The sequence below is a fragment of the Bombus impatiens genome, unplaced genomic scaffold (genome assembly GCF_000188095.3).
Source record: "Bombus impatiens unplaced genomic scaffold, BIMP_2.2 scf_0815, whole genome shotgun sequence".
Taxonomy (NCBI): domain Eukaryota; kingdom Metazoa; phylum Arthropoda; class Insecta; order Hymenoptera; family Apidae; genus Bombus; species Bombus impatiens.
Genome location: NT_177234.1, coordinates 632,655 through 647,736, shown reverse-complemented (window position 1 = coordinate 647,736; position 15,082 = coordinate 632,655). Strand labels below are relative to the sequence as shown.

At 34.9% G+C, this 15,082-nt stretch overlaps 4 protein-coding genes across 10 annotated transcripts in view; 3 read left to right on the top strand and 1 right to left on the bottom strand.

Moving 5' to 3' along the window:
• LOC100741515 (protein FAM76A) overlaps positions 1-3,618 on the bottom strand; it is a 41,162-nt gene extending 37,544 nt beyond the window's left edge. Inside the window, exons 1-7 of one of the 2 annotated variants that reach the window (XM_012390585.3) lie at positions 3,209-3,618; positions 2,657-2,721; positions 2,363-2,576; positions 2,155-2,291; positions 1,754-1,997; positions 1,437-1,674; positions 169-754 (exon numbers count right to left, since the gene is read on the bottom strand). In XM_012390585.3, coding sequence (XP_012246008.1) covers positions 1,441-1,674; positions 1,754-1,997; positions 2,155-2,291; positions 2,363-2,576; positions 2,657-2,721; positions 3,209-3,304 — 990 coding nt within the window. In that variant the 5' untranslated portion in view covers positions 3,305-3,618 and the 3' untranslated portion in view covers positions 169-754; positions 1,437-1,440. Of the gene's footprint in view, positions 1-168; positions 755-1,436; positions 1,675-1,753; positions 1,998-2,154; positions 2,292-2,362; positions 2,577-2,656; positions 2,722-3,208 lie in introns of those variants that run through there. The other variant, XM_003492678.4, reaches the window with a different exon arrangement.
• A 107-nt stretch (positions 3,619-3,725) lies between these two features.
• LOC100743566 lies at positions 3,726-4,897 on the top strand. The gene is made up of 3 exons (XM_003492693.4): positions 3,726-4,362; positions 4,434-4,541; positions 4,621-4,897. Exons 1-3 carry the CDS (start codon positions 4,025-4,027, stop codon positions 4,793-4,795), a joined length of 621 nt encoding a protein of 206 aa, XP_003492741.1. The 5' UTR covers positions 3,726-4,024; the 3' UTR covers positions 4,796-4,897.
• A 228-nt stretch (positions 4,898-5,125) lies between these two features.
• On the top strand, positions 5,126-11,658 carry LOC100741317 (exostosin-1). 2 transcript variants are annotated; one of them, XM_033323156.1, is made up of 8 exons: positions 5,126-5,610; positions 6,793-7,855; positions 7,937-8,138; positions 8,214-8,333; positions 8,411-8,641; positions 8,720-8,986; positions 9,060-9,310; positions 10,100-11,658. In XM_033323156.1, the coding sequence occupies exons 2-8, from the start codon at positions 6,972-6,974 to the stop codon at positions 10,278-10,280; spliced, it is 2,136 nt and encodes a 711-aa protein (XP_033179047.1). In that variant the 5' UTR covers positions 5,126-5,610; positions 6,793-6,971; the 3' UTR covers positions 10,281-11,658. The 2 variants fall into 2 exon arrangements, with proteins under 2 accessions (XP_033179047.1, XP_003492725.1); XM_003492677.4 differs by lacking the exon at positions 5,126-5,610 and adding an exon at positions 5,664-6,544.
• Positions 11,659-12,210: 552 nt separating this feature from the next.
• LOC100743444 overlaps positions 12,211-15,082 on the top strand; it is a 43,287-nt gene continuing 40,415 nt past the window's right edge. For 3 of the 5 annotated variants that reach the window (XM_033323151.1, XM_033323152.1, XM_033323153.1), the window contains exons 1-3: positions 12,211-12,329; positions 12,406-12,674; positions 12,753-13,256. In XM_033323151.1, the coding sequence (XP_033179042.1) occupies positions 13,184-13,256 (73 nt within the window). In that variant the 5' untranslated portion in view covers positions 12,211-12,329; positions 12,406-12,674; positions 12,753-13,183. The other 2 variants (XM_033323154.1, XM_033323150.1) reach the window with 2 other exon arrangements.

The following is a 15,082-nucleotide window of genomic DNA, read 5'->3' as shown; positions in this document are numbered from 1 at the left end:
TTGTAAGGTCTAATTTCAATCATTCACTTTACCTCTCCATAAAATGAAAAATCGTTCGTTGTTTTCCGTCGATATAAGCTATCGTGTAAAACGACGATCGAATAGAAAGACGGATCCTTCTAACAGGAAGGAAGTCCAAGGATATGTTTCAACTTATAAGGCGAGGTATATCGTTTTTAACCTTTTATTGTAAATTGATCTACAATCACCATATCCTGGTTCATCGTCGTTACATCGTCATCGTTATAGATAGGAAAATGTTACAGCAGCACTATTGCTCAATTATAGTGTGTGTATGTGTGTATGTGTCTGCATATAACTCTGTTCATTTTACGCAAGTATCAACTTCGATCATAGAGTTTAAAAATCACTTTTCTCGGACCGGATACCTTTCCGATTTATTAATGTACAATTCGATAAAGTGCAATTTCATTGTCATATAAACAAATTTATCGCGAAATGGAAATTGCAAAAATTTGCGTCCGCGAAATGGTAAAAATGGAACAAAAGGGGGAAAGCTACCTAACTTACGAATAACACCTTTTCTTTACACTTACATCATCGTCATCATCCCCCATTAGAAGAACGTGTAAAACTTTCCGTATACACGTCGAAGATAATATATATTCCTATATTAATTAGAAAAATAATACAGATTTTGCCTTGTTAATGGAAACAATTAGCTATATGTAATATACTACATGATTTATGCGGGTATGGACATTTGAGTATGTTGTCACGGCTAACCAAGTCCCTGAAAACAATTTTAAGATTTCTTTCATCTCGCAGAAAAATTACACGTTCTTTGTCTAGAACAAATACTCTTTAAAATACGCGCCAAAAAATAGATTTACTTCGTACTATCTTACATAACCGCAAAGAGCATAAGCACAAAATCGTTGACGGTGCTATAAATTTCATATCTAAAATATTTAAGCAACGATAACGCATAAAGAAAGAAGAATGATAAAGAAGACTCGTAGTAACAGTAACTATTGCAATCACAATATCAAAATAATTTTTTTAAAACGCGAAATTTTTAACGCAAAACAAAGCATTTTATAACGTTCGGAACATAAAAGGAAACTATGAGCCTTGTATCGTAAAATCACTCCAAAGCAATACATCATATGGAACTATAGGAGCGAGGTAGCAAAAGTTATACATTCTTATACACATATTTGGAAATAATAGAACACAACTAAAAGCACAAGAAATGGAATCCTGATAACGTTTGGCTCTTATCAGAAGTAAAAGATTAGGAAGCCATGAACGTTAAATCACAAATAAAATATCATTCCAAACACTAAATATATACTCAATTACAACATTTTATTATTATAAATATGTCGCGTCGACGAATTAAAATGTAAATATAGAATATGATCATTCGAACATTAATTGACAAAGAATAATGAGGATGTGAAATGTCCTACCTTATCAAGGTACAGGACTGTCTGTTCCACTTCCACTGTTGGTCCCAGCTTCTGTTTTCGTAGCGGCAACTCTGTCGCCCCGCTTAGAACTCTTCGATAGAGAGGCAACTTCTTTTAACAAACTGGAGATCTTGAGTTGCATCGTCGATATTTTGGCTTCGTATTCTTTCTCCGTCGCTTTCATCTTGTTACGAAGTTCCGTTTCCGACGTGAAGTTTTTTGCCTTCAATTCTGTAATCTGTAAACAAGAGTAATTCTAACTGAATCAAAGCTGGTCGATAACATTTCAGAGATTTTCGCTTTCAGAATATACATACTTGTCTATCCTTAGCAAGTAATTGCCCATCTTTAATAGAGATTTGTTTCTGGAGATGGGCTATCTTTTCTTTAAGTTGCGTAACCGCAACTACGTGATCCGAACTGTTGGGATCATGCGGATCATGAACGCCACCCATCCGCGCTGCTTTCACCGGTGTCGGACCGTTTGTGTCTGCACCTTCGGACTGAGGCGGTAGTTTCGTTACATCGACTCTGTGTGGTCTCTTATTGTGACTTTTTAATCTGAAGCAAAATAAACAAATTGACCAGGAACTCATACAAAATGCCTAGATACTAAACATTACCGGATTATGTTACAACAAAAGAGAAATTGTGATGAACACAATTAAGACTACTAAGCACAAAGTTACCTTGTGACATTACGTATTTGGATAATTACTTTTGTTCTTTGTGCTTTGCTGCTCGTTGTTGTGCAAGTTTCAAATGTGCCCTCCTCTCAGCATCCGATTGTTTAGTTTTCGCCAATGCTCGTTTATATGATAGTGTACATAGCCAACATAATAACTTTCCATCAACCTTTAATCAAGATATTAGTAATTATCGTTCACAATTTACAAGCATATCATTATCTTATCAAAATGAATTACTTTTTTATCTTCATCTTGTCTGTCAAAGGCACACTTCTGTTTGCACTGCTCACAAGTAACTGGTGGCCCATAACGTTTTTCAGAATTTGTACATCTTTGACATTTACTACCAATAAATGCAGCTATGGTATTGCAATATTCACAGGCCGATGGCTTACCATAAGATTTCACATTCTGCTCACATTTCTTACAAATAGTGCTTGTATTACCCTTACTGCAAATTAAAGAATAAAATTGTTTAGAGATATATTAGATAAATTAACCAAAATGGGAAATAACTCATGTGGTGCTTACATTGTTTGTTGGAACTCTGATCTACAATATGTACATTTCACCACAGGAAATGCACCTCTGCATTCCTAAATAAGCAACATAATATAGTAAAAATTGATTAAAAGAATGCAGAAATATAAAAATTTACAATGTATGTATTTACATTTAGTCAGTTTTAATGTTCATACATTACTCAAGCTTTTGCACAAAACACATAATACTGGAAGAAAAAAATGTTTATTAAAATCCAAATCACAATGTCTCGTTGAATTGAGACAATTTTTAAATAAAAATGATCAGTTAAAACAGTAATTATTTAATTTTTAGGTGCATACGCACAATTGTTCTTAAATTTTAGTTTAAAAGCGAGTCTGTATGCAACCAAATTTTTATCTAACACATATTTTAAGGTTTGATCGTATGAAAACAGCAACAATTGTATCTGGAACGTGCATTTGAATTAAAAGTTCTATTATTAGCATCGTATCTTGCAAACACGAAAAATGACGCTCCAAAAGAATCGGTAGTCGTGTGGTGGAATCCGAGGAAAAATTCGAAAATCCAAAGCAATACCTTGCACAATTGTTGCCCCGGCGAAAGCTCCTCGAAAGGATGCCTTGAGAAACATCTTGAACAGGCGAAAAGTGCTTGCACATTATTCGCGCTCATCCTCGAACAGCAAATTGTGTTTGGCCTCGGTATTCGAGAACCGTACGTCACTGACGATAAAACCAATTCGTGAAAGCAACGGTGGAACAAGCCAAGTTTTGCTTTCACTGCTGATCGGTGATATTGTAAAACAAAAAGAAACGTAAAATTCAACGTGTTGGCACTTATGATAGAAACTCCTTACATGTTTCACGACGTTTTCCGCGTCTGACGCGATTGTTTTGCGTACATAACCGCGTCACTTAACTCGTTCACTGTACCGGTTGTTGATTTGAGACGGCCATCTGTGACTTCTTACGATTTTACTAGTTTACAATAGTGACTAGATGTCGCTTTCGTTTTCCTTATGCACATCCAACGGAATATAAACTATGCTATAACCAATCATTACTTTTCTACCTAAAAGATCTGATTGACAATTGGTTCGTATATTGCTAACCAGTATTACGGACGTTCTCTGTAGAATTTGTCCTCTTTGACCTTTCCTTGTTGGAACCTGTTGGAGCTAACGAATCAGTAGGCCTTATTCATTTGAGCAGTTGATCAGTTCCGTTTACGCACGTGCATCAATGCACGCATCTTATGTTTATATACTTTTCTAAACCTAACCACAAATACAAATATAACCTAAAATTTTATGAAAGCCTGATCACTTCTATCGTGAATATGTTTCTATCTATATTTATATCTATCGAAAATTGAATTCGCGAAAGTACAAAAATGAAAGGTACAAAAAAAATTATACAACGACAGCAAGAAAAAGAACAAGCTCTATACGTTCGTTTGCCACATACAATTCAAGATAAAGACGATGTTGCAAAATTATTTACTGGTAATTTTAAGATAAATTTACTTCGACAATCTAGTAGGCATTGTTATGTAGTATTTCCCGATGTAAAGGAGAAGATGAAAAATTTAACAGCAGTGAAAAATACAAGGATAAATGGGAAACGTATAGTGGTTGCACCTGCAAATACAAAAATTGAAAGAAAAACTACAGTAGTAAGAAAAAAGATTGTTATACCTAAGGTGGAAGAAGATAAAAAATTGACAAAACAGTAAGTACATTTCATATCTTTTATAATTACAATGAAATACCAATAATAAAATGTGCTTATATCTTTAATAGCCTTTTTGTATCAAATATCAAATGTGGAACAAAATCTGATGAATTGAAGGCAGTTATCCCAGGCTGTGTATCTGTTAAAATGTTAAAACCATACTCGCAGACATCTAAGTAAGTTTATTATTGTTTGCGTAGATGTATCAATAGTATCATATGCAAAAAAGTACAAATCACAAAATTATATGTTTAGGGCTGCGATAGTTAAAATGGAAAGTACTCAGTTAGCAGCAGAATATTTAATGAATGTAAGGGATATACCAACTGTAGCAGGAAGAAAATTAAGGTTAAATCCAGACACTAGAGACAGACATAGAAGACACGAATCGGAACCTCTTAAAATTTATGATGGTGAATCAGAAATATGACAAGAAGTTACAGAAGTGAAATAAAGCTTTAGGTTATATCATACTTAAAAATAAGATGTATAAAATTTATTATGCTATTAAATTTTTATTTGCTTTTAAATATATCAAATTCTATTACTATATCATTATTCCATATTATTAGTATACTATCTCATATTATTTCACACTATTAATCTGAAGAATACAAATATATAATTATTTTAAAAAGTGTATCTTTACTTTCTGTAAATTCTCTATCATAAATTATTATTTATTACAGTTATTTGTTATTAATTTAGTTTTGTTAAATATATCACTAGATTCGTAATAATTCATTTCATAATTATGTCATTTATGTACTAAATTGAAACAAGAAGAAACTATCAAGGTCTATAAGAAGCAGGATAAAAGAATTCATTTGCATAAATATGTCATTTAATAATGTGAGGGCAACAAATGACATATTCATATGCATACACGCCTTATTAAGTATACACATTTACGTCACGTTATAGATAAGTTCAAATTCCATATTGGAAAATATATATATATATATACAGAGCATGCTTTAATAGTATAAGTGTTCGGCAAATCAATCGCAAGAATCGACGATCAAAGTAAAATCATTATTGGTGCAGCATGGTTGCCGGATAGTACTTAACTTAGAAATAGTTTACAAGTTAAGAGAGTGAATAAAGCACGATCATGTGAAATAATTAAAAAGGCAAAAATATCTTATTTCTATCGAAACGTATATTACAATTGTATAACGGTTAATTCTGTAATTTCTATAGTAAAACGAAAATTTTGGTCCGATACTAAAAACGTAATATAAGGTGAGTTTTTGTGATAAAAAAGTCACTTCAATGTTTTTTCATTTATTATTTTCATTCTATTATTATCTTCTCTTCCTTACTTAAGTAAACTCTTCGTGTAACACAATAACCTTCACTCTAATTGATACCATAGAACCTTTACGCTAAACTATGTCTCTCTTAAAGAGTATTGATTTACAATAAAAAAAATATGTGCTTTTAATAAATTTAATCGAAGCGGGTGAAACGGTTCGAGAGGTTTATCGGTTGACCACTAGGTAGCGGCATAACCTTGATCGACAGTTTTGTTTAGATTTGTAGGAGTGTAGTTTGCAGTGTTTCTCACACAATCAAACATTCTGCAAAGCTCGGCATGAAGTAACCAATAAGCGATTTGCCAGTCTAATCGTTCCAACGTCATTGCATAACTCGCGTTGCTTTTTAAACCAATTATTTAATGCGCTGCGTGCAATGATTTTGCACTTGGAGGCGTTTTCCGATCGATGTCACGCGTGTGTAGTGACGCCGACCGAAAATGCGAATGGGCGTAATAACGCCGGCACGTTCTGCGAATTGAATGTACGTCAGAACTAACCTAACTAAGGAAAAAATTCACTGTGTTGTTTTAACAAGAAAATAGATTATTGTAAAAAAGTATGAACCTCTATTTGTCCCCGTCTTATCGAATGTCGACTTCGATAAGTTTGACGTTGTCGCTCTCGTGTGCAATGTCCGTAATAATATAGGATAGTATAGGTTAACTCACGGCAGCGTCCATAGACATTTACAATCTGTCATTTAGATTCGACATTTTGTAAATCATATTGTAATGCATAAATATAAATATAGAGTTGATGTTTTATTGGGTACAGCGCGTTTTTTGCCATGTATTTTGTAATAATTACAACCTTTAAAACGTTCCTGTTAACCAATATTGGATCATGCAAGTTCGGAGGTAACTAAATATATATTTCATATATTTAAAATTAATATAAAAAAAATTCTGCAATATATATAGGATTTTTTTTTATAAGTGCTATGCAATGCATTTAGATACTGTATGTTAATGATACATGAAAGTCTATTACATTATTCTCTCTTATATATATATATATATATGTCTGTATGTATATATATATTATATATATATGTGAAAATGTTTTCATTTTCTTCAATAGCTGTTTCTTTTTTCTTTTGTTCCAGCAACCTTTAAGAATGAAATTAATTTCATTTTGGAGTAAGTTTTGAATTTGTGTATTTATAAAATTGAAGTAGTAATAGGTCCATTACAATGCATTTATGATCAAATGCCATGTATTCTATATGTGAAAAATAATGTTTAAAGTCAATGTATATTGGAGTATAACCTGATTGCATTAAAAATGCAAGCCAAGAAGCGCTATTTATTATTATTTGTAACATGTGCGTTTCTTGGATATTGTTACTTTGGTGGTTATCGGTTAAAAAGTGAAAAATGGACAGGCAGATCTCAGTTGCCTTATGAGCGATTGCCTTCATATTTAAGTCTAAATGAAGAATTCTATGACAAGGATTTGAGAACATCAAATGGAATCCCACCTATGTCTCATCGTGCAAGGCAATGTCGTATGGAGACTTGTTTTGACTTTACCAGATGCAAACAAGGTTTCACAGTATATGTGTATCCGGTTGAAGATGTGATAAGTCCATTATACCAAAAAATATTGAATGTTATTACAGAATCAAGATATTATACATCAGATCCAACTCGGGCATGTATATTTGTATTAGCTCTTGATACATTAGACAGAGATCCATTATCGACGGAATTTGTGCATAATCTTCCTTCAAAATTAATACGTTTACCATATTGGAATAATGGCAGAAATCATTTGATATTTAATTTATATTCTGGAACATGGCCTGATTATGCAGAAGAGTCATTGGCTTTTGATTTGGGATATGCTATGCTTGCTAAGGCCAGTATGTCTATCTTTAGACATAGACCAGATTTTGACATATCTATACCATTGTTCGGAAAACAACATCCAGAACGCGGTGGAGAGCCAGGTCAAGCTTTAGAAAATAATTTTCCTAATAATAAAAAATACGTTGCAGCTTTTAAGGGTAAAAGATACGTCCATGGTATAGGTTCTGAAACTAGAAATGCTCTCTATCATTTACATAATGGCAAGGATTTGGTATTTGTTACAACTTGCCGTCATGGTAAAGCATGGAGAGAGTTACAAGATGAACATTGTCAACAAGATAATCAAGAATATGATACGTGAGCATCAAGAAGGGATAATCTAACAAACAACTGTTCTAAATAAAAAATCAAAACTGATATTTAATTCATGTTTTTCAGGTATGATTATGAAATTTTATTAATGAATGCTACCTTTTGTCTTGTACCAAGAGGAAGAAGACTTGGCAGTTTCCGATTTTTAGAAGCTTTAAGAGCTGGATGCATTCCGGTTATTTTAAGTAATGGCTGGGCGCTTCCTTTTCATGAACGAATTGATTGGACACAAGCTGTTATATTTTCCGATGAAAGACTGCTACTTCAAGTAAATAAGATTAAAATAAAGGCTATTATCAAAAGAGCGATCAAGTTGAACTACAGATAAATGTTGTTTTTTTAGATTCCAGATATAGTGCGGTCTGTGTCCAATGTACATATTCTTAAATTGCGGCAGCAAACGCAGTTTCTTTGGGAACGATACTTTTCCTCGATAGAAAAAATTGTATTTACAGTATTTGAGGTAGTATTATAAAGTAACGTTAATATCTTAGCGATAAAAGGATTTTTTAACTTCGTAATATTCTGTCGAACTCGTAGAATATCCGTGAGCGTTTGCCTTGGGAAGGTACAAGAGAAAAATTTGTTTGGAATACTAGTCCTGGAGCGTTAGCAATATTACCGCAATTTGCCGATAGTCAGCAAGAACTTCCATTTTCGAAAAGTAATCCAGGTAATACCTTCACTGCCATCATATACTCGCAGTTGGGATCCACTGCTGTGCTATATCGCTTGCTTAAAAGTCTTGCGAAAAGTAAATACCTAGATAAGGTGAGCTTATCATATAAATCAACTCCTTTTTTTCTCTATTCCTTTTTATATTTTGTACTAACACACAATTCGCTTTAGATTATTCTCATGTGGAACTCGGACATTCCGTTACCAAGAAGACCACGATGGCAAGGGATCAAAGCATCAATACATGTCGTTACGGTCGATGGTATATCTCAACGTTTCTATCCTCACCCATTAATCAAAACTAGTGCCATATTATCTCTAGACGAAGATGCCACACTCAACACAGATGAAATTGATTTCGCCTTTACGGTATGGCGATCATTTCCTGACCGGATAGTTGGCTACCCAGCAAGGTCACATTACTGGGATGACTCTAAAGTAAGTGTATAAAACAACATTTTTCATCTAATATATACGGTAATTTTTATACAAATCTTTTTATCATTTAAAGCGCTCATGGGGTTATACAAGCAAATGGACAAATGATTATAGTATAATTCTTACTGGTGCCGCCTTTTATCATCGTTATTATAACACGTTATATACCGAATTACTGAGTTCGACGTTACACAAAACTGTCGAGCAATCACAAAACTGCGAGGACATACTTATGAATTTTTTAGTAAGTCATGTTACGCGAAGACCACCTATTAAAGTAACTCAAAGGAAATTGTATAAAGATACTACAGTAGGTGGAATCAGGTATGTATTATGTATTTTTGCCAAGCTGCTACGCAGGTAAATATGGTTTACCGAATGATTTTAGCGCTTATCGCGACTGTTTCTTTGGTTGCATACAAATGGTCCACTTTGTCACTTTTTTAAAAATGAACACAATATTTCTGACACTGGTAACTGTAAGCATTCCTTCATAACCAATCTTCTAAATTAAAGAACGTTGATATTTCAATAATAAAAAATTTATCACGATATTTTAATATTTAAAATTGATCAATGATATTTCAATATTTAAAATCGGTTAATGACATTATATTGCATAATCGATTTTTCACAATATCGATTAGATCTGCAGTAGTTATGCTCTGATTGGCGGATCGTTATTTCAAAGTTTCCGCCATTAATAAAAGCGACGCCATGATGTGTAAATCCGTTTAGTCGGTAGTTAAATTTATAAAGTATTTATTTTGTTTTTCATTTGTGCAACAAATATTGGAAACAATTGAATCATAGATTTATTATAAGTTTTAAAAGTGTCGTGCTTTTTATCGTAAATGTATCACGTATATGCTGTCTCTATTCTATTGCCATTGGTAATTGAGTTTTCATTGTTTTTCATTGAAGTTGTGGTAAGCTTAAATTTTTTATTTTTCGTGATTTAAAAATATTACTCGTCGATGTGTAAAATAATTATATATTATCCATAAGGTCCGCTTGATGCTTATAATGCATCGTTATACCTGCGTAGCAAAGTGTCGTATTCTTGAATAGCATCTTCAGTTTATTCTCTTACTTGACACATGAAATTTTCAGATCCCCATGGAACGATCCAGATCATTTTATACAGCGGCAAACGTGTATGAATACGTTTGTAGCTGTTTTCGGGTACATGCCGTTGTTACGATCCAATATGAGGCTTGACCCTGTTTTGTTCAAAGACTCTGTAAGCAACTTGCGCAAAAAGTATAGGCAAATTGAATTAGTTAGTAACTAGAATTATACAGGATATTTTATCAGTTATGCAGTTATCTACCCTCGAAACGGGCATACTATATATAGCCTCAAATATTTCTATTAAATAGTGGCGCGTATTGCTAATTGCAGCCGCGTGTGCGCGCTAGAGGCTATTCCAAATGTATAGAGAACACTTACATTGTTGTAAGTAAGAAACCACTGTGTTTCAGTGGTTATCGGGCAGCAAATTAAGAAGGTCTTTCATTCTCGAGGAATGGCGATATTCTGCGCTTTTATGTATTCGCAAAATGAATTTTGTACAAAGTATGGGGTATCTTGTAATATTGTTCGAATCTAACTCGAGCCACGGCGTGCAACCGTTGTTGTATATATTGCCGTGTTCAATTGATGTACATACGAATCGTTTCACAGTTACTAATAAAACGAAAAAATAAAAAAAAAGCTAACATTATTTGACAAATTCTTCGACTTTTAAAACCGGCCTTTGGAAGCTACACAAAGTATTCTAATCATAGTCAATTGAAATCGCTCGAAACCAAATTTACTAAACGCTTACTTTTCTCTAATCGTTGAAACAATAATTATCGCGCAGATAATATTTTATATAAACCAGACAAAAAACGTAGCTGTATCGGATTGAGTGTTGAAAATATAATAGTAGCCTCAGGGATGGATCTATGTAACGCGAGAACTGAAATGCAGCTTACGATTTCGTGGACTGAGAGCAATTGATAATAATTTTGTTATTTCTACATATAAATTTTGATAATCCGCCGATAGTAATTAACGCTGTTATCCTTGCAAGTTTCAGAGAAGTGAATGTTTGGCTCTATTCAGGGTTCATCGTTGCAGTAAATGTAAATTTACGTAAAACGTTTAAATTCATTTCTCAATGTGAACACAACTCCGTACGTTCGTAGTTTCTCTATAAAAAGTTTCTCTATATCCAAGGCACAGATTATTCGTAAGTTGTAATCAAGTACGTAGAAAGTATTTCAAGGTTTTACGTATTGTTGTATATGTATACATACAGATGTTGCGTATTTTTTTTGTTCTTTACGAATACGTGTACAGTTCGATCGCTCTCAGGAGACCTTTGGAAGGAAGTAAGAAATTACTTGTGACAGAACACCACAAGTATGTCTAGTCGTTTATGTTGATTTATATTGGTTCACCCAAGGGAAAAGTACACGATCCACGTAGGTAAACTCGATGCCGTATTTGTGTTTTCACAGTATAAAAGATGAAAATAATGTACATATATATGTGATATGTTTATAATTATCATGTGATATATTCGTAATTATCGGATGCAGGATTAAAAAGGACTGTGTAATTCCACCAATGGCATTTCTTTGTCGCGGTATACGTTATAATATATGTTGTAGGAAGTGTTATATTTTTTATCGCATCGCTGATTTCGATACCAAAAAGGTCAGCAGGAACAAAGAATACTTTTCGATAAATATTTTCTGATTCGTTGTATTTTTTTATTCGAAAGATTAACGTCGCAAGAAATTAAAGTCTTATCATTGTTGCTATTTATCGACACGAATAAGTTTGATTCTTCTTTCCTGCATATTCTCCACCCTATAAATTTAATTACGTACGGGACTGTGCAAAATGGTCGCTTTTATTCCGAACAAAGTTATCCGCGATAGCTTTGCCGTTTGTTGCAAATATCAAACTTTAACTTTTAATTCTAACAAGAGAATATTTTAAAATTAACGTAGTTTTCGTTGTAATTCGAAGCTTATTATCAATGTAACCTTGTTGCGTCAAAATAACGTGTGTTTGAACAAATATTGGTGATTTTATATGGCCGAGAAAATAAAGTTTTTATACAAACCTACAATCGTTGATTCGTAGGAAGGATATATCTGTGATTAATTTTATTTTCTCACGTTTTTATTTGTGATTCATTCTATAGCATTGCTTGTTTCTTTATTAGAGATTTACCTCCATGAAAGAACCATATTTCTTCCCCATGAAACCACCGACTCGACTGCGCAACATTTCTTCCGAAATATAATACACCATTAAAGATTCCTGGAAGACACGAAGAAAGGTAGGAATATTTCACGCGACTGTATAGCCGTGTCTTCGCAAAGAACCGAAATTAACCCTCGGCATTTCGCTTGCAGGAGAAAGAGCGTCGAGATCAACGTCAAACTTTTCTCTCGTTGGCCGGTCACGTAAGCCGAGAATGGTTTCAGGGTTACCGATACGAAGAACAGAAAAATCTGATCGAAGGAAGGCGGATTTGGTGGTGGAAGGCGGCTGATCGGTGTATCGGTACCACCACCGCCGTAACCACCACCATCGGTCGTTTGGTGATCGCGAGCGCGAGAATGGTGGTGGCCACGCGATATAGTACCAACACTCCCTTCTTTGTTGCTGCTTTGCTAGAAAGGTGACTATGCCAAGAAGACAGGAGGTATTGAGCACGCCTTGCGTATACCCAGTCACCTTTCTCTCTTCGTGACCGTAGCATATGTTTTGCGACGTCGATGGAGCTCTCACGGCTTTGAACGGCGCTACTATTGAAGCTGCTGCTCCGGCTCCTCGTTGCCTCCTTCCTTCCCTTTTTCCCGTTGAATTTTTACCGACTTCTTGAGCAAGAAGAACGCACCTGGAGACAGCCAGTGTTCGTTCGATCGGGATCAAGCTCGGTAAAAACGTAAACAACGAAAAACGAAAGGAAACCACCGCGGCAACAACGTCGGCGCGGAGTCGGCCGTTTCGCGCTATATCACCGTTTCACCGGTTAACTTAGTTTTCATTTTCGTATACGCCTTGCGACCATTTTTACGCATATGTGCGCGAATCCTTCGACGTTCGAATAGCAAGCATCAACATTGTCGTTATCGATTTGGAAATTTGTTTCCAATTGTTTCTGCGTGAATTCATCGAACGGTTAGGATGAGACAGAAGAACACGACAATGATCATCGTGAGCAGCGTGTTGCTCCTACTGGTGGTCGTATCAAGAGTGGGTGAGTGTTGCACAATTTTTTAATATTATCTTTAAATTTTATTTTCTCTTTATTTTCGTGCGTCGATACAGTGCATTTCAGATATCGTTTTTTGACATCTGGATTTTAATTTTTGCTCTGTATCGAATGCTTAATTGGTATTTTTTGGTTTATTACATCACTATTTGTACAAGTACGTTGTTTTTGCCACTCCTTTTTCTTTGTTTGGAACTGCGGTGCTCAATTTTTTCGCGAGGCTCTAAGTAATGCTCGCGCTTTCGTTCATACAGAAATTCGATTCGCGCGGAACGTATTTCGCGCCGGCGTCTTTAAATCACTCTCGAAGGTCGAAGAGGAAAACCGATCGTAGACGAAGTGGTGAACGGCAACGCGACACAAACTTGTATTTAAATATCTTGAATAGCTTACGGCTTACGTTACATAATGCACAAGTGATATTTTACTAGTTTCGGAATGGGTTTCGAAATAAATTTAGAATAAAAATATTAGAAAAGATTTGCTAGAGAACTTGAAAACAAATATGCATTCGCAATTTTTTTTATAGAATTATGATATACAAACTTTATTTCTAAAGTATACTTGTTTATTTATTCAATATTTCCACTACGAGATAAAATATTCGTTATTCAATGACAACGCTGTGAAGAAAGTTTCCAAAAAGATTAATTCTGCTAATAATTCTTTCCTAGTTGATGGCATACCGATTAGCGCACTCTTTGACTGGTTTAAGTTAGCCGCGAAAATGTCAGTTTACGTAATGTTTGGATCGTTGAATAACTGGCACACGCGGAAATCAAGCAAAATGCTTTTGATCTCTGAGGGCGTGCCCCAAGGGTGCGCATGATCCTTTTTTCTCTCTCGACGTTCACGGCGGTTCCCTTCTCGATCCAACCCCAAATACGGTGACACGTTCTAAAATGCTTCCTTGAATAGCCAGTTTGGTTTAATTCGCTTGGACTGCTTTGGGAAAAATCTGCTACTCGTTAGCGGTTCTTATCGAGAGATGCCGAGAATACTCGATGCCTTTTTAAATATTTTGAACATTTTCTTAAGGAAATATCATTTTAGTTCCACAAATGGGATTTCTTTACACTTTCTTCTTTTATCCACTTTTTGATCTTGCATATCAAGTTGACTAAGAATTATTTAGGACAACTGGCAGATTTCCAATTTGATTGTTTGAAATATTTCGTCGTAATCCGGTACTAATAAATTCAATCCAATTTCGCGGTTGTTAATTTTCGTCGATTCACCTAGGCGCCTCCGTTGAAGTCTGCGGCCACCGTAACAGGATTTCGCAAAACGGTTGTTTCGCATGCGAAATCCACCTACCAGCACCTCGATTGCAAGAGTTTCTCCCCGTCGATCGTTGAAACGGACAATCAACAGAAACCGCTTGTAATCGAGTAACAAGTAACAATGCTGTTTACTGATTGCCAAAAATTACTTGCCGTAACAAATCGTCTGTTCACAACGAAATCATTTTCTTACGTTCTCGCGAGGGAAACGAAAGCTTCGGCGGAACGTGAATCCTGTCGATTCTCGAGTAAACGCGAATCGATCGACAACGAACGATCTCTAACAAATTTATTGCAAAACTGACGATCGATCGTGCCTCGGTGAACCGTGACGATCGTATCAGAAGAGATTCGATTTATTAATCTGAATTATTAAATGAACGAAACGACTCGATTCAAAGATTACTTAGATGCAGACAAAAGAAAATATTAACAACCGTGGTAGATTTCGGTAACACGGTTGATGGGCTCGCCGTGGAAACGATCCATTTGCGAAATCGTTTGCTGGCGGTGCTCTCTTAGCACAAG

Excerpts from the sequence above, each read along its gene's own strand:
- LOC100743566 (XM_003492693.4), top strand. The coding sequence starts at position 4,025 with ATGAAAGGTACAAAAAAAATTATACAACGACAGCAAGAAAAAGAACAA. Across the intron at positions 4,363-4,433 it reads GATAAAAAATTGACAAAACA|CCTTTTTGTATCAAATATCA; the intron begins GTAAGTACATTT and ends TATCTTTAATAG. Across the intron at positions 4,542-4,620 it reads CCATACTCGCAGACATCTAA|GGCTGCGATAGTTAAAATGG; the intron begins GTAAGTTTATTA and ends TTATATGTTTAG.
- LOC100741317 (XM_033323156.1), top strand. The coding sequence starts at position 6,972 with ATGCAAGCCAAGAAGCGCTATTTATTATTATTTGTAACATGTGCGTTT. Across the intron at positions 7,856-7,936 it reads GATAATCAAGAATATGATAC|GTATGATTATGAAATTTTAT; the intron begins GTGAGCATCAAG and ends CATGTTTTTCAG. Across the intron at positions 8,139-8,213 it reads ATGAAAGACTGCTACTTCAA|ATTCCAGATATAGTGCGGTC; the intron begins GTAAATAAGATT and ends TTGTTTTTTTAG.